The 19,913-nt window shown below is 39.2% G+C and overlaps 1 protein-coding gene across 1 annotated transcript in view; it reads right to left on the bottom strand.

Annotated features, from left to right (window-relative positions):
- KIAA2026 (KIAA2026 ortholog) overlaps positions 1–19,913 on the bottom strand; it is a 961,657-nt gene that overhangs the window by 58,510 nt on the left and 883,234 nt on the right. Inside the window, exon 8 of the mRNA XM_044067194.1 lies at positions 11,066–11,247. Coding sequence (XP_043923129.1) covers positions 11,066–11,247 — 182 coding nt within the window. The remainder of the gene's footprint in view (positions 1–11,065; positions 11,248–19,913) is intronic.

A 19,913-nucleotide genomic window follows, 5' to 3' on the forward strand; every position in this document is an offset into this window, starting at 1 on the left:
TTGTATTTTATCACTACATACAATTATGACGTGGATCACATAGTGGGAATAATAAATAGAAATCGGAAGTTATTAAAATTGGATAGTAACGTATGGAGAAAATTGAACAACCCCCCAAAAATCGTATATAGGAAAGGGAAGTCTTTTAAACAATTGCTTGAGTCAGCTGCAAACTCCAGTTGGGCGAATGTTAATTCACACAGTAGTAAAGGGAATTTTAGGTGTGGCAGATGTAGTGTTTGTAAATATATTCTTGTTACAGGTGATAAAATTATTATTGAGGGAGAGGTTATTGGTATACATGGCCATTTTGATTGTCATGTTAAAAATGTATATATGGCTAAATGTGAAGGTTGTTCGGCCTTTTATATAGGGAAAACCTGTAGGATGTTCAGGGATAGAGTTAGCGAACACATCCTGGATATTAGGCACATGAAAAATACTAATGCCCTAGTTAGGCACATAGAGCAACATCCAGAGCACAGATTTAGATTTTGTGTAATACAGCAAATAAAAAAGGATGGTCAGGGTGCAGTATTGGATGTGCATCTTGATATTTGTGAAATGAGATGGCGATTGGCATTAAATGCTACAGTATTTCCAGGAATTAATGATAGCATAAGCATATTGCCCCTATTAAAATTAAAACACATCTTGGGTTGAAAATGTTATTTATAAAAAGATTTTTAAAAAGTTTTTTATTTCTTATTGTTATGGAATGGTGTTTTCCAGAAAGAATTTTTAAAATTTCTTAATAAAATTCGTGAAAGTTAATTTTATAGTTTTTATATGATTAACTATTATTGTTGTTGTTTTTAGACATTATGATATTATTTTGTTATGTAATTTAAGAACATTGGGTGTCATAAACAGTGTTTAGTTGATTGTGTATGAAAATGTATTTTACATTTACATTTTGTGTATTTAACACATTTTGATATGTAACACAATATTGTGTAGATGGACTGAAAGTATAGTTTTTTTACTTTGAAGGGTTAATGAAGTTAGATTTAGGATATGCCTGTTAGATTGAGCTTTGTATTATAGGGTAATTGAAGGGGTGGGATGTATTTGTTGTAGTGTATGAGTGAACATAACATCAATGGAGTGGTTAAATGTGTTCATATTCTGAAGAAGTCTGTATAATAAAGACGAAACCTAGGTCAAATTCTTGTATCTGGTCTGTATATTTGACTCTACCGTCTCTGGTCAACAGGGTCCTTCCTGGTGTTTTCTGTCAACTTGTTGCTACTGGTTTGTACTTTGGAAAGACTAGGAAAAAGAAGTTGGCCTATCTTATGCTTCTGACTGCTGCAGAATCTTGAAGAGTGCTATTTGCTAATGGCCAGTGTGTTTGTGTGATTTTGTTTTTCAGCTTTGTAAGCATTGTTTTAACTTGCTTGCATTTGTGTGATGCTGGTCATAGCAGTGTGTTTGCATGCATCTTGATCTATAACTTTCTTTATACCACCGACCTCACCCAAGTCCAATAATCACTACAACTATTGCTACCTAGTAGTGCAGACAACTATTCCCATTTGTAAGACAAGCCACACTGTGCACCTCTTTTTCCCCAAGTAGCCTCTAGCAGTCCACTGCTGATCGACAGTGTCCAAACAGGTCACAGGTGTCCTAAGTTGCTTAAAACAAGCCAACAGCTGCTCTATGTAACTTGCACTATACTGCTGCCTAACAGCTAACTGCCAGCATAAGTTAAACTTCTCCAGTTAGGCAGTACAGCTCTAGCAACAAAGCTTAAACTGTGCCTTTTACTTCATTAAATAAGTTTGTGGAATATTAAATTATGTTCTCTAAATTTCTGGATTAAATTGGAAGGTTAGCCTATAGCTAGCCTCATACCACTTAGTATCTTTAAGAAGTGTTGCAACTGCCTGATGTCCATGGATAATGAACTTTCACTTAGTATAAGACATTCTGTTTGTGAAAGATGCAATTTAACTAACATGGAGGCCTGACAATCACAAAAAGTACAGACTGTGAGCAATGCACATTTCTACAACACTCTACACAAACTCGCACAAAATGTCTTAAGCTGAGGTTGTAAAAAATCCTTGCCAAAGTCTCCAAGACGCACAAAAACTAGGTCTCAGTGAAAACCAAATACTACACCCCCTTCTGGTAACCTTACAACAAAGAGTCACTAGACTTAATCTTCTCAAATCAAGTACACCAGACCACTGTAGAAATAAAAATGTTGTAGTGATTAGTGACGGCATACTCAGGTACTGATCATCCTCTCACTGTGATGGAACAGTGAAGGTGAGTTGTCTTTCAGGTGCCAGGATCTCTGATACATCAAGGGCCCTTAAGATCCTAACACACATTACTACATCATGGGGGTGGTTGATGTAGCAAACAACTTGGCATATAAAACTCTCAGGGGTTTTATGCAGGGACATGTCAGAACTCTCCGTGCATGCCACAAATGCAGGCAAGACTTTGGTCATGAGCAGAATCTTTCCTTCTCCAAGAATGATACCCAGTTACAAATAAAAGACAATTGGCTTCAACAAGTGGCTAAAGACTTGGTGCCATTCCACAAGGATCCAGTATGTGTCAGCATGGGATGAGATGCTCAAAAGCCCTACTTGCTCTGTAAAGGATGGCCTGTACCTCCCGTTCCAAGGCTTCCACATACTCACAAAAGCCTTTTTTGCCACATGGTACCTTTTTGGGCAGAGTCCAGCTACAAACCAAATCCAAAGCAGATTCACATTAAGTTGGCTCTGTTTAGTGGCAGATGTCTCACCAACCAAATGTGCAACCTTGAGGCTCTCCTGCATTGGAAGCATAACCATGTCTGTCTAATTACTGGAACTTGTTTTAAATGTTCAGAAAACACTCCCTATACAACAGGGTTTTGCATCAACCATGCCTTCACACCCAGTGACAACTGCGGTTATGTCTCCAAAATTGTTAACAACTGTATCACCACTAGACAGATTTCCAGACATCCCCAAATGGAACTCACTGAGCTTCAAATCATGCTGAACACAACCACCTATCAAGTTTACAGCTTGTTAAAGGACACCCTCTATATCCCCCGACAGTCACATAAGTTTCCTAAATGTACTCAATAACCTCGCTATAAACAAAAACTCCATTATTTTGGGAGACTAACTAACCATCAACAAACCGTAAAACCTGTACTTGAAATGTAGGGCATGTCCTAAAAGTTCCTAGATTTTATAGCAAAAACTCCCTGGACCACATCATTAACAAACCCTTTAGAAAACATAATATTCTTGACCTGGTCCTTACGAATATAGCTTCTACATGCACTGTTCCCATGGTATCTCCTTTCCTGGTTAAGTCAGATCATAAAATACAGACCTTCACCTTTAAAATCTCCAAATCTGGAGATACTATCACAGAGTCCAAGGACTTATAACACCCAAATTTCATCAAAATCTATGACGAAGTTTCAAAATTCACTTATAGCATAATCTCAGACATCATCACAGCAAGCAGCTATACAAACATTCTATGCGCACTTTGATAAATGTACAGAGCTGTCAGTTTCAGCCAGATCTACATATAACAGGAAATTTAAAAGCAAAACACCCTGGTAGTCCAACATGAACAAAGTCTACAATAAAAGAAAAAAAAACTCCTTAGAGTATACAGCAGATTGAAAGACTCTCAAATCAAGGATAATATTAGGAAACTGACCGAAAACTTGGAAAATACTACTAGGACTAATAAGGCACACCATAAACTCGGGTTAGGAAATGAAGCTAAGGACAATTACAAATTATTCATTAGTTATGCTAGGAATTTAGGAATAACACTTAATATTGCTCCAAACTTATTCATAACAGCACCACCTACTCTGACTCAGTAAACATTGTCAACAAACTAGCAAACAAATTCAGTGCAAAAATGGACCTCAGAGAGGACTGTGCAAAGTCCACTAACTCCTAAAGCTCTCTAACCCCCCATCACCATTTTAGAACACATACTAAAGCTGATCTCCAACACTAAAGACACTTCCATGACAGCTGAAAATATGATGGTTTAGTAAAGAGTACTAAACAACTCATAACATATGAAAATAAAATGGTTTAATAAACAGTACTAAACAATTCTTGGAAGAGCTGCTTCCTTAAACTATTTAGTTTGAGTTTAGCCACAGGCTTTGTCCCTCAGATATGGTGCACAGCAGCAGTGATGGCAGTCCACAAGAATGGCCTCACCACTAATCCTGGGAAATAAAGGTCCAGTAACCTGATAAGTCTTATTTGCAAAGTCATGGAACACATCACCGACCTGAAAACCTGACATTAAAACTTCCAAGTGGCTAGACCTACAGCAGTTTTGCTCTGTGAAGCATAGATCCTGTCTAATGAATCTGTTCAGCTTCTCAAAAAGAGTTAACGCAGGCTGATGACAGTGGTCATACTGTCAACACAGCATACCTTGATCTGGCCATGGCCTTTGACACCAACCCAGTGCTAGCTTAGTTAGTAAGCTTAATGCATTACAAATAGTTGCCTGTGTGGTAAGATAGATATCAAATTGGTTAAAGAACAGAATTCACAACATGGTACAGGTATAGCAGGTGCCTCATCAAGAGTACGAAGGTAACCTGTGGTGCCCTGTAGGGCTCTTTGTTGGGACCCTTTTTGTTTGGCATTTACTTTTCTGATCTCCAGACCATGAACCAAGACCTCTGGTCAACTAAGTTTATGAACAACTATAAACTGGGAGTCACTGTCAAGTCACTCTCTGATACCCAAGCCCTGCAGCAAAAAATTTCACTTGTAAATAGCTGGTGTACTAAAAACGGAAATGAAATGCTTAAAAGTGCAATACTCTTACATTTGGTAGTCTACCCCTCTTCCCAGCATACAACATAGACAATGCCTCATTCCAAAATGAAAATGTTGTTACAGACCTTAGAACTTAGGTCTTTGATCATTAAGTAATGAAAGTAATCAGAAAATCTTCCTATTCCACACAGAAATAGTATTGCAATGTAAATGGGTTACAGCTTCTTTACATTCAGCACTGGTTTGGCCAGTAACTGAATACAGTGCCCCCTATGGGATGTACCTCACTAGATATATCAAGCAATTAGAAAGTCTCCACAGGTTTCTAAGATCATCACTGGTTTAAAAGACCTAAGCATTCAGAAACAACTGGAAAGCACTGCCCTTATATTCAGAGTCTTATAGACTCCTGAGGGGAGATCTACACCTTGCCTTCTGAGCCATTAAGGAAACCAGTGATTCTGGATCTTTTGTATCTCCACAAATCAAATAGTCCCACAAATACCAAAACAAGGGATCTAAACATTTTCTGACAGATAAATTAAGCAAGGTAGAGTGACAGGTGCATTATAAATCACCTTCTCCACATCTGGAATAGACTCCCATTGCAAAATAAGCAGTGTGATACATTATCTTCCTTCAAATAGGAACTAGATGACTGGATGGGCATTCACAAATTCACCCCTGGCTTGACTGGCCAGACATTCCTCAGCAGAGGAGATTTGGTCTGAAGGTGGTTACTAGCCACTGGTTTTGAACCTGTGGTTTGATGCACAGCAGCAGCGATGACACTCTACAAAGGTGGGCTCACCACTGACCCTGGGAAATATAAGCCCTCATCAAGATTGTAAGACTCAACTGCCTTGAACTTCCTTTGATACCATCTGCAGCTGCACTGAATGTAAGATAGTACTCCTCTGAACTGCTTGGAGATGCACGTATGCGATTTAATTGTGAATGTGTGACAGCACATCATGTGACAAACTGCTGTCCCATTTAGGACTGGCTCTCTGCTTTAGTAATGCTTACTGTCAACAAAAACTCTGGTTCCCCAGTGTGACCATTAAAATAATTAAGCCAATGACAGAAATAAAGACAGAAGGTCTTAAATCAAAACTAACGGTATGATACCATCTTACTCCTTCCACCGGAGCACTGGAAACTTGTACTCCTAACTTCCAATAGCTGGCTCCCAAGCCTTTTGACAAAATAAAGTTACATCCTCACAGTTCAAACAAATGTCCATATCTCTGGAATCACAAGTGCAACCTCAAATATGTGAATGACAAACTGATCTTTACACTGGTCACATTCATTACATTTTAGGTCTTAAACTGGATTTTGTAAGTCACAATAAATGGAGTACATATTAATTTTTGCAATGCACTGTAAACATCACACAATATCTCAGTACCCACTCAAGCTACACAGGTTTATATGACCGAGTTTTCAGAAACCTGAAATTCATATGGTTGAGACCATATCATCAAGTTTCCGAAAACTCGAAATAAAACAAAAAAACAAATATACATTTTTGCAGGAGGTCAAGCCCCCCCCATGCACATCCCCAAACCCACTGCAAATTATATGTACCAACTCCAAGACCACACTACAGTGTGGAAAAGGGTAAATTCCCCAAACCTCACTGAATTGCGATTTATACAGCACTGCTTCAAAAGGGAATTTACCCTTTCCCCCCACTGTAGTATGATCTTGGAGCTGGTATATATAATTTGAATGGGGTGGGTGGTGGGGAGTGCAAGGGGGCTTAACCCCCTGCAAAAACATAGATTTTTTTTCAAGTTTTCTGAAACTCGATCACAGGGTCTTGACTTTAAGAATTTTGAGTTTCCAAAACTCGATGAAGTCATATAAACCCAACTACACATACACTCTCAGCAACATTTTCTTCAGATACAAGCTTTCATATGAGGCCAAAAAGTTCTACTGTCATCTGGCTGTTTAGATATTTATAAAATTTGAACATTATGATAATATCAACAAACAGTACATGAACAACATTTATTACCTCTTCACCTATACTAGGAAGAGCTCAATTATCGATGCAGTTGTACTGCCCATCGTGCAAGATCTGAAACAAAATCTTCAGCAGCTTGTGTTTAATACAGTTTTGGAATTCTTAACGTAAACATACAAAGGCAATATTAGAAGTTTACACGCATCACTAAGATGGCCTTAAAGCAGCACCTGGAGACATCACTAAGGTTTAATGAGCATAGTCCTTGCATAATGAAAATATAAAACAGATGTAATGGAGGTTTGTGCCTTCTGTCTGGAACAGGCTCTTCCAGCACAGAAAACATAAGGTATATGAGAAACACCGCTGTGTGAACAGCACTTGAAGACTTATTAATTCTATAACCATTTATAAGTCAGGGATGAACAACATCCATAAATCCCAATTAAGTGCTATACAAAACATCTGCCAGCTAGATAGCACATTGTGATTTACCATATGTCTATAGGGATCTGTTAGTGGCTGATAACATCAGACATTTTTAGCAATAGCTTTCAACTGATGGATTTTCTCAAACAAATTCCTCCAAACCATACAGCACAAGTTCAATCCTAAAATCTGTACTTAAGAAAACAAAAGAAAAGTGTGAATGGCCCTCTAATTTTAAAATATAAATAAAATGGTCCAATAAAATTATGACAATACACAACTTCTAAGCTATTACATCCACATCTACTATACTGCAAAACAAAATCCAAGAGGAAATACTGAATCAGTGTCCAAAAAATCATTACATCTCTTTAAGAAAAGACACTAAACACCAGATGTCACAGAACAAATCTCTACCGTTAATGATTTTGCAATCAAGTAGATCAATTTTAAGCTCAAAAACCTCAAACTTATGTAAAGTTAAATTAGTTTTAAATATAAACTGTGTGTCAGCAGAAGCTTTACACATTTGAAACACTTCTGACTAAAGCCTAACATTTTGTTTTTTGCAATGACATTAATTTTTTAAATGGCAATCGCTTACAAAACTTCTTAACTTATGGATGGATATAAGGCTTGCAAGAGCTCATTTAGTGTTTTTGTTAAAATTCAAAACTGTAGTCTTAAGCCACATTTTCTAGTTAAGGAGTTAAAGTTGGCCTTTTGTGACAATTAATACATGCATATACATAAAAAAGTCTCCTAGTTTGCATAGTACAGCAAATGTGACAAATAGCATAAAGAAATAATTCAACATTTCATGAAAGCATTTATACGCAGAAAGAGCTTCAGACACAAGTCAGTATAACTACTTAAACAGAATTTTCTCTGTATGCACAGCATGTGAAACTTATTAAATCGGTAAAATTACTGATATGTTATCAGACAGACTTTATGAAATCGTTTTTGGCAAAATGAAGTAAAAATGAACTAACACTTCGGCTACGCACAGTTTAAGGTGCACTAATTTTAAGACATTAAGCTTGATGGTAACAGAAAAAGTACATTAAGGTATTAGTAGAGAGGATTTTGCTGAAGTGCTTGAATCATGAGAGTTATTTTGCTAGTTCACCCTGGATACTATCAAGGAGCCAGGTTAGATAACAAAATAAGCATAAAATCTGTACTGAATGGAAGTGCTTTAATGTGAAGTCATTTGTTTGTTTTTATTTTAACATGATTTATACACTGATAATCATAACTGAGTGATTAGTTATTGAATGGATTTATTTTAGAGAAGATAAGTGATTGATTTATTCTGAACAATTTCTATTTATTAAATGAACAAAAGCACTAAAATTTAGATTCATTCTCGTGTGCTACATTATTTTGTTTTAGAAGTTTTTTTATTTTACACAGTTTGAAAAGTTAAAGGATGTTCTTTGTCTATTTCAAAGCTAAAATATACAAAAAAAAAAAAAAACAGAAAATAGTATGCATGGGTGTGTATTATATATATAAATATATTTTTTACTTATTTTACATTTGTTGACCGGGATAGTCCGACTGGATATACGTCCATTTTCAGCGGAGGCCCGGGGAGAAAAGCTCCACATACCAAAAAAGAGATAGTACATACATCACTGAGTGATATACTCAGGCAGACATGTTTAGAGAAATATAGACAAAGAATACAGACAGATATCAATATACACAATGTGTAGACTTGCATCTGATTGGCAAAGACGTATCAGAGAATGTGAACATAGAATACAATCAGATCTCATAATTCACAATGCTTAGACATTCAAATGCTATGAGGCATAGATACTTAGCTAAACAGCAGGTTGGGTAGCAAGACATGTATTAGTGAAGTTGTTAGGTTTAGAACAACAGCACAGCCAATGAGATGTGAGGTATTTTTTGAGTTCTCTTTTAAACAGGGGTAGTGAGGTTTCCTTGGTAACGGTAGTAGGGAGTAGATTCCAGATTTTACAGGTTGAGTTGGCAAATATAGCATCGCCTGCAGAGTTGTTGGATTTCTGGGTCAGTATCATTACTTTATCAGATATATATATATATATATATATACACACACACACACAAAGAAGTACACACACATTTAGGTCAGAATATCAAGTTTTCAAAAATTCAAACTCCATATGGTCAAAACTATATGTCTGACTTTCTGAAAACTTGGGGGATATATATATATATATATATATATATATATATAAAAACATTTTTCCAGGGGGCAAGGTGGCGCCCTGCACCCCCTGCAAATTATATATACTAACTCTGAGATTGGACTACAGTGGAGAAAAGGGTAAATTCCCTAATTCCCATTGTATCGTGACTGCCATGCAAAATGCTTCAAGTTTTGGAAAGTCGAACATATGGTTTATATACACACACACATACACACACGCATGCACATACTTAGCTAACAGAGAAAAATATCACCAATTTGCACAGTATTTAAAACAAAGTAACAGGTTATTTGAATACTGTAATTAGATATTACTATATAATCCAGGACAAACTTATAAGTAGGTCAATGGAAATATGATGTAAACATCTTCATCTTCCAGTGTATGACTTTCTTGTTAAACATACATTTGGAATTAAAAGCACTTTATAATGAAGACAAACCTGACATCTAAATGGAGCATCCTTTAATTAATAAAAGGAAATTAAACTTAACATGAAGTTTAACCCAGTTTCTCGATGAGATTTAACTGTGCCAGCCAGCTGAAAAAGTAACTTTTTTCCAAATACAGTACAGATATTGGACAGTGCAGGTCAAGAAACTGAAACTGACATCATCCTACAGCCAGCATTTTAACTTTACTAGAAAAGTGACACAGTACTTGATAATGTTCTTATGACTCCTAAAGTGGCACTCTGTGGACCCTTATAATTATTAGAGAACAAATGTGGTAAAAAACTGGGTGTTTTTTTACCACAACAGTGCAATGAAATCCATTCAGTGGCTTTCTTCCATCTGGAGGTTTTTTTTTTTTGAGAGTCTAGCAGATCAGCCCAGTGCCTTCTATTCCTGCACCCAACTGATTTGTATGTTCCTCCATAGGGGCAAGAGCCCTCCAGACCATTTGTTCCCTGGTAGTAGTGAGAATCCCACATTAGATGCCAGTGTATTGATCCTGTACAATCACTTATTCCCCACATTTGTCACTCCTGCAGGTGTCATGAAAGCAATGAGTTGGGCTGTGCCCCCCCACCCCCTTCGATGGGTTAGCTGGTACAGGCCACTGGTTAGTTGGTATAGGCCACTGGTTAGTTGGTATAGGCCAATCTCTTCCATCCCTCCCTTCCCAGTCTATCAACTCTTGTGACACTAGCAAACAAGAGTTGCCTTGGGTGCAGTTAGGACTTTGTTCCTCTGTTCCATGGGAGTGGGGTCCAGACCGAGTTATTTTTTATTAGGTTAACAGTTTCATGCTTCTGTTCTGACTTCAGTTGCTATTTCTGAAACAAAAATGGGACAGTTTAAATTCTGAAATTATCTTAACACTGAAAGGACTGTAAAAACATACTAATGAAAAATCATTGTATCCCTTCAAAAAAAATTCTACTGCTACCAATGAAAATCAGAACCAGGAAACAGCAACTTCACATTGTATGCAAGTAATGAAAAAAAACCCTGCATCTTATTTCAGTATCTCTCCAGTAACTCGAACGTATCTTTTTGATACCAGATTCCACATACATCCTGAAATTAAGGCCATCATCATTCTCATTTCTGTGTTAGTCATCATTCCAAATAATAGCTAACATTTTAAATACAGTATTTTTAAAATGTTGGTACTTCCCATGAAAGCCCCGCTCTAAGACAATTAGTCACCTGATTCCTGATGATCTTTTTGAGGCATTTCCTCATTTAAGTCTGGCAGTTTGTGTGTTTCAATTTTAGGAAAATCTCTATCAGTTTCTCCATCATTCTCCTCACTTGCGAACCCAATTCTGTCAAACTTGTCATGATCAAGCTGACTTACGAAATCATCATAATCTTTCTTCAAACGAGCTCTTAAGAAAAAAAATATAAAGGATTTAAAATACAACACAACCAGAGTTACTAGGATTACATGAGGAAAATTCAACAGAATTATTTAACTGCTTTTGCTGTGCACATTACCTGTCTTCAGGCCAAAAGCAGCTTAAAACTGAACTGTAAGGATCCAAACTACAGGATGATAAACCAAACGTCTGCTATCCAATCACTTATTTCAAGCGTGTCAATTATGACAATAAACTGATCCCAAATAATCAACTACAGCCATACCTTACGTCAGAGGCAAACAAACAAAATAAAACTAGCAAGAAACAAGATAAAAAGACATGGGGGTTTACATAGTATAAAATGGTTTACTTCATTATCAATATATGCTTGTCTCAATAGACAATGGCTTGCATCAATGTTGCTATGCTCAACATAACTGATACCAATATCTCAAAAAGCACTGACAAACCATGTATATACAGGAAAAACTCCAGAATTAAATGGGCAACTACAAGAGGAAAGAACAGTTGTGTAAGAAGTCATACTGATTCCTGTTGCAGAATTCCAATAGATAGGTTTGACTGCTGACGTCCACCCAGGGAACCAAAGCCTAAACCTTCACAGAGGCACAAGTCCAACATATGATCTGAACTCATGAGCAAAGGGCTACATAGACACTCATTTGAGCATAAATCCTCACACTATCTCCAAGCCTGAACCCTGAAGACATCTGAAAGAAATACAGTACTCTAGGAGGGAAACAGCAGGACAAGAGGGACTTCCTTGGTCTTATGGTCTGCTAGACAGGGCAGCACAGTAAAGGAAGAATGGAGATGGACAAGAAGGGAAAATGAGGGTGAGAAGGAATACTGCAACAGTGATCAGTAAGACATCATACTGTTACACTAATTCTTTACACAACTGTACTATGTCCTGACTGAAATCACTACTGCAGTATTCCAAACAGATAGGAGGGTGGATGGCTCAGAATCATGAGAATCGTCCACAAGGCCAGAAAGGACTGGCCTGGTAAAGGCTGTACTAGACCTGGAAAAGGTATCTATTCTATAATGTTTATTGAAATTGTGCACAGATCATCAGGTAGCAGCTTCCAGGATGGTTATGGAGTATTACCCTTTGCAGAAAGCTCCAGAAGAGACTACTCTATACTAGAGTAAGCCCTTGGGAAAGAGGGCAAGGATTTGCCACAATGAGTGTAGCAAAATGAAATGAACTAAGAAATCCAGCTTGCGATAGCTTGTTTGGATACTGGCTGGCCTAGTTTACAGTTCATGACACAGACCAACAATTGGTCCAGCTTACAAACAGAATTAGTCTTGTCTAAAAAGAATCTGAGTGGCCTTTGCACATCTAGAAAAATGAAGTAGTCTTTAACCCCTGTTCTGTGGACTGGGAAAGAAAGTAGATTGATAGCCTGGTTGAGGGGCAGCTCGTTTTACCACTTTAGGCAATAAACAGGGGTTGAACCTTAGGGACACTTTATCCTTATGGAAAATAAGAAAAGAAGGAACAGTCACGAGTACCTGCAGTTCTGAGACTCTCCTAGCAGAAGTGAAAGCTACTAACAAAATTTTTTCCAGATGCAAAATTTGAGATTTGAAGAAGCAGCTAGTTCAAAGGTAGGCAGAGTGAGCTTTTCCAGTACAAAGCTGAGATCCTACGGGGGAGGCACAGGTTTTCACAGAGCGTTTAAATGTAGAACCCCTTTTAAAAATTGTTTGACCTCATGCCTGGACATAACAGGAGGACTGAGGGGAAGGCAGGCCGAGATGGCTGAAAGGTGGGCTTTAACAAAAGAATATGACAAACTACCTTTCATGAAGTCAAAGTGAAAGTAAACTTTACTGTCAGATCAACAAATGCAGTGCATTACTGAATGAAATTTCATTACTTCAGGCTCGTGTGCACTGAATACAGTTTTCACAAGAGGATGAAGGAAGCATATAATGGAAGAAATACTAGACACTACAGATACAAATATGCATACAGAAAACTTGCCCACCATTTTTAAGATAGGACAGGAGCATAACATAATTCACAGTTTCTGTACTTGTGCAATTAATAATTTAATTCAGACTGCATAACTTAGACAAATGTAATAATTTAATTCTATAACAGTAAAGCTAATCGTATAGCACTTACGATGTTCTCACGAACTGAGGGAGAGTTGATATTGTTAAGGTTAGTTGTTCAACAGTCTATCGCTTGTGGAAAGAAACTTGATGTACTAAACCTAATGCTTCTGTATTGCTTCCCTGAAGACAGGAGGTGGAACAGTCCATGTGTAGGATGATACTTGCCCCTTAACAGCTTTATGACCCTGCCATAGCATCTGCAAGAGTAAAGGTCCTGTAAGGACTGGAGGTGTGATCCTGTGATTTTCCTGGCCTGCTTTACAACCTTCTCCAGTGCTTTGCGATCTGCATATGAGCAGTTTCCACATCTTTTGCACGCTCTCTCTCTAGATATATATATATATATATATATATATATATATATATATATATATATATATATATATATATATATATATATATATATATATATATATATATATATATATATATGTGTGTGTGTGTGTATGTATATCTATATATTTCCCTTTCTGTGTGTGTGTGTGTGTGTGTGTGTGTGTGTGTGTGTGTATGAGCTCACATAAACAGGAGATAAAGTACAGCAGTGTAAAATCTTACCATGACAGTAGACGTCCTTCTCTTCACTGTTGCATTATTCTAAACAGAAGGGATCTTATGCCCAGGGCAGCCCTACGCTCGGCCAGTACACAAAAGTCTAATGATCTTGTATGCACTGTATGTCACAACTATGCTCCCCGCACAGAGTACAGGACATAAAAGTGATGTATGGACGCAACTAACCAGAACTGAATTGCCCCAGAAGAGAACAGTCTCCATAGCACAAAGGAACCCATGCGCATCTAGAAGGAAAAAATGCAAAAGAAAATGGTAAGCCCTCAGCCAGGAGAGAATTTAAAACAAAAACCAGAACAAACAAGAGGGGGTTGAAGGGAGGGAGTAGGTATGGCAACAGTGGTGAGAAGGACATCTACTATTATGGCAAGACTTTACACAACTGTACTATGTCCTTCCATACTACTGCTGCAGTATTCTAAACAAGAGAGAGAGTAAAAAAGCTCAAGAAACAAAGGACGGTGGAAGGGTGAGAACAGTCCTTTTTTTCCAAAACAATTCTTATTAATAAGAAGTTATGTACCTACCATAACGTTCCATGTTAGTTGTCTTCTCTCGCCTTCTTTCTTGCTTGATGGGTTCGGAGCCGATCTTCGGCTCCGACTCGGCACTTGCTAAGCTCGAGAGTCACTTTTACCAGCTCGAGGCAGCCCCATATCCCATGATGCAAGGCGGTAAGTACCCAGATCTCGTTTGATGACAAAGGGCAATAGCACCAAGCATAAATACTTCCCAAAGGAAGAAAGAAAGAAAGCCTACAGGATGAAAGAAGGACCAGTTCTGAATGGTCTTCAGCATAACAATCTCTTGTAGAAAGGTCTGTCCAGGCCTGGGGAAGGAGGAGGGTCAAGAAAGAAGGCGAGAAGACAACTAACATGGAACGTTATGGTAGGTACATAACTTCTTAATGTTAAGTTGTCAATCTCACCTTCATTCTTGCTTGATGGGACCAAGGCCCCTAGCACCTCTATCCTGGGTGGCTCAACGGAACAGACTCTTGAGGACTGTAGAGCCAAAACTGGCTCTGTCCCTGGAGGCCAAGTCCAATTTGTAATGAGAAACAAAAGTATGAGGAGTGGCCCAAGTGGCGCTGCACAAATAGTGTCTAAAGGAAGTCTAGCTTGAAAGGCTGTAGACGTAGCTAAGCTCCTAGTTGAATGTGCTTTAGGTTTTGAGCACAGCTGTTTTCCCCTGAGCAGATAAATTTCAGAGATGACAGAAGAAAGCCATCTAGATAAAGTCACTTTAGAGACAGGAAGGCCTTTCCTGTTGTCCGTGATAGGAAACAAAGAGTTGATCGGATTTCCTAAATTGTTTAGTTCTGTCCAAATAATATCTGAGTTGGCGGTGGACATCAAGATAATGTAATTTTGTTCCGATCTGTTAGAATAGTTTGGAAAAAAATACAGGGAGTTCAATGGATTGATTCAAATTAGCCTTTGAGGCGACCTTAGGCAAAAAGGTCGGATTAGTTCTCAATGATACTCTGTCCTTGTGAAAGACCAAATAGGGGGGTCGAACCGAAAGAGCTTGAAGTTCAGACACCCTCCTGGCCGATGTAATAGCTACTAGGAATAATGTTTTCCAAGAAAGAAATTTTAGGGAGCAAGAAACAGCTGGCTTGAAGGGGAAGAATCAAGGATGTCAGCACTAAATTTAGATCCCATTGAGGAGGAGGATTCCTGATTGGAGGCTTTAGCAGGAAAATTCCTTTCAAGGAGGCTTTACAAAGCCTATGGGACATGATATTGTGATCTGCGATCCCGACATGAAAGTTCGAGATAGCAGCCAGTTGAACTCTAACTGTGGAAGAAGAGGAGCCTGCATGAAAAATCTCCGCTAAGAAGTCCAAAACTGCCTGAACTGGGGCAGTGAAGGGATCGATATTCTTGGCTTTAGCCCAATAAGAGAAAAGTACAGTTTTGTACCTACCATAAATGTAGATGTTCGAAGATCCACATTGCTGCAGTCCTTACATATGGGTAGTCCGCTGTCCTCGGTCGGCCCGTATACCAAAGTATTAGGCTGACGTCGGTCAAGGCGCTTAAAACTGACATCAGAACGTCAGGGTACAAAAGCGCATGACCGACGTCATATCCTCAGTCTTTTCTTGCCCCAGATGTCAGAAGGCCCTAAAAAGAAAGGCCAAAGCCAAAAAACAGCAAAGAACAACCAACCACCCCTGCACTAACCATATTTACAAAATTTACAACCCAAACCACACAACCACCTCTAACTACAGAGGGGAAGGAGGGAGGGTAAATTGGACTGCAGCAATGTGGATCTTCGAACATCTACATTTATGGTAGGTACAAAACTGTACTATGTTCTTCATCTCACATTGCTGCAGTCCTTACATATGGGTAGAATCCCAAAGCAGAGGTAAGGGAGGATGGCAAAACTATAAAGCATTAGGAGCAGCCAAAATGCCCTGTAAAATTGCAGTGGCAAAACCAGCCCTAGATTTAGAGTAAAGTGGAAGGTGGTAATGCTTAGAGAAAGTATGCACTGAACTCCAAGTAGCTGCCTCCAAAATATCTTTAGTAGCCACCCCCCTTAAAAAAGCTGTAGAAGTGGCAGTAGCCCTAGTGGAATGAGGCCTAATCCCAACTGGAATCTCCTTACCATGATGGGAATAACAGAAAGCAATACAAAAACCAATCCACTTAGAAATAGTTTGTTTTGAAACAGGTTTGCCCTGAGAACCCAAAGCAAATGAAACAAACAACTGCTGAGACTGCCTGAACCCTTTAGTTCTGCTCAAATAATATCGCAACTGCCTGTGGATATCCATTGTGCAAAATCTTTTCCCCTTTATTTTGAGGATCTGCAAAAAAAGTAGGCAAATGAATAGTTTGGTTTAAAGCCACACTAGAAACCACCTTAGGCATAAAGGAAGGGTTAGTGCAAAGATACCCTATCCTTGTGGAAAATTAAGAAAGGCTCAACTGCCATAAGGGCCTGTAACTCAGACACCCTTCTTGCAGAAGTAATAGCCAACAGAAAAGCAGTCTTCCATGATAAATATTTCAATTCAGCAGTAGCTGCAGGCTCAAAAGGTTGTAGAGTGAGTTTTTCCAACACAAAATTGAGATCCCAAGCAGGAGTAGGAGCTCTCACGGGGGTCTTATATTCTTTGCCCCTCTAAGAAACTGCTTGAACAAAGGATGAGAAAACAATGGTGGGTCACAATCATAGTGAGCTGAAATTGCTGCAGCATGAACCTTTATGGAAGAGAAAGACAAACCTTTGTCCAATAACTCAGTAAGATATTGAAGAGCAACACTTAAATTAGGTTTAGAAACATCAAAGTCCTTTGCTGTACTCCAAAATAAAAATCTCTTCCATTTATCTGCGTACACTTTCCTAGTACTAGGCCTTCTGGCTTCCATAATCACATTTAAAACTTGTTGAGGAAACTGAGACCCTCCATGCTTCAACACAGAATATGCCAAGCTGTGAGATGAAGAGATTGAAGTTTGACATTGAGCAGATGACTGTTCTTCTGAGATAACAGATGAGGAATCAGAGGTAAAGGCCATGGAGGCTTCTTTACAAGACTCCTTAGAAGTGGGTACCAGTGTTGCCGAGGCCAATCTGGAGCTATCAAAATCATCCTTGGCCTGTCCTGTCTGACCTTTAGTAATACCTTTGGAAGAAGAGGCAGAGGTGGAAAGGCATAGACATGAAGGTTTTTCCAACTGAAAGACAGAGCATCCACTTTCCAAGCTGTGTGATGAAACCCCTTTGTGCAATACTTTGGCAGCTGGTGGTTTAGTGGAGAAGCGAACAGATCTATGTCTGGAGTTCCCCATGACACTGTCAATTTCTGAAATACATGAAGATCCAGTTTCCACTCGTGGGGATCCATGATTTGTCTGCTTAATACATCTGCTAAGGAGTTCTGTGCTCCTGGCAGAAACCTTGCCTGAAGAGTCAGTTGCAGGCTTAACGCAGTCTCCCATAAAATCATTGCTTGCCTGCATAGAGGATAAGAATGTGTTCCCCCTTGCTTGTTGATGTACCACATGACAGTTGTGTTGTCTGTCAGAATCAACACCTGCCCTGGAAGAAGTAACTCCTTGAAAGCCATCAAAGCAAACTGGACTGCTAACATCTCCTTCATGTTGATATGTAGATGCTGTAGTCTGGCAGGCCACTTGTCTTGTATCCACTTTCCATTTAGATGAGCTCCCCAAGCAGTGTCCGAGGCATCTGTCGTTAAAATCTGACTCGCCTCTGGCCGGGTCACAGAGAGTCCCTTGTTTAGGTGACATTCCTGAGCCCACCACAAGAATTCCTTTTGAAGGCAAGGTATTATTTGAATGACAGTGTCCAAATCTTGGCAGTGCTGTGTCCATACATTTTTGAGATACCATTGCAGCTTCCTCATATGCAGCTTGGCATTGGGAAGCACCAGAATACAAGATGCCATGAACCCTAATGCTTGAAGGACTGTCCTTGCAGTCAGCACGGACTGATGAGATAGGTGATGGAAGTAAAGAGACAGACTCTTTTGTTTGTCCGGGGTTAAAAAGGCCATCTGGGCTGCTGTATTCAGTCTCACACCCAGAAAGCACATGTCTTGAGAGGGTACTAGACTGGACTTTATTTCGTTCACAGAATACCCTAGGCATCTTAGCACTGCTATGACATATTCCAGATGCTGTAGAAGGTGTTCCTTTTCTTGAGCCAAAATCAGGCAGTCGTCCAAGTAAGGATAAATTTGAATGCCTTGAAGCCTGAAGTAAGCTATCACTGGAACCAGAACCTTTGTGAATACTCTGGGCGCAGTAGATAAGCCAAAGGGCAATGCAGAGAACTGATAATGAAAATCTCCAGTTCGAAAACGCAGATACTTTCTGCAACTTAGCCTTATGGGCACATGAAGGTAAGCTTCCTTGAGATCCAAAGTTACCATCCAGTGATCCTTGCCCAGCAGAGGTAACAGTTGCTGTAACGTCAACATCTTGAACTTGGGAATGTCCAGATAAGTGTTGAGGATAGATAAATCCAAAATTGGTCTCCACGTGTTCCCCTTCTTTCGCACTAGGAACAGGCGAGAATAAAATCCTAGGCCCCTTTCTGACACAGGGACTGGCTGAATAGCCCCTATCTGGAGTAACTGAGAAACTTGCTTGTGAGCCTCTTTTCTTTGTGGAGGAGGAACATCTGGCATGCCTTTGAAAGGGCGCATGGTGTGGAAATAAAATCTGTACCCGTGATGAATGATATCCAGCACCCATCTGTCTTGAGTGATTAAATCCCAATTTTCTTTGAAAAGAGACAATCTTCCTCCCAAAGGAGCTGCCAGGCAAGAGTCCACTGGCAGCTGAAAAGGCAGGTCATTGGTTCTGCTTACGAAAGGACTGACCCCTGCCCTCACCAGAAGTCTGAGCAGGTGAACTGTCTGATCTAGGTCTGAAGGAACCTTGAGCTCTGCCCCTACCACGCCTAGACCTACCCCTAGACTGGGAACCATAAGCAGGATATGTCCACCCCTTAGCAGGCCAATTTCTACTAAACTTGGAGGCTGCACCTGCAAAAATCTTTAACAGTCTGCATAGACTTAGCTTTGTCCTCCATTTTCTTTAAAACTGCTTCCACAGGCGGTCCAAACAACACATCAGACTGTAAAGGAGCATCCAAAATCCTGGTCTTAACATGCTCAGCTAAATTCTGATCCTTCAACCATGCATGTCTGAAGAACAGAACTAGTAGCAGCCACCCTCGAGGAGGCCTGAACAGCATCAAAACCACACTGCAAAGAATGCTTACCCACTTGTTCAGACACATGAACCAAATCCAGCAATTCTTTACACTCAATACCTTCGCCAAAGCATCCACCTTAGATTTCAATTGTGAAAGGAGATAATTCTGATATTTCAGCATATGAAATTGACAATTCAAAGCCCTCATGGCTAGAGTGGAAGAAGTATATACTTTCTTACCCCACCTATCCA

This window comes from Protopterus annectens, chromosome 3.part1, assembly GCF_019279795.1.
Source record: "Protopterus annectens isolate FY-2018-M chromosome 3.part1, PAN1.0, whole genome shotgun sequence".
In the NCBI taxonomy this organism is placed as follows: Eukaryota; Metazoa; Chordata; order Ceratodontiformes; family Protopteridae; genus Protopterus; species Protopterus annectens.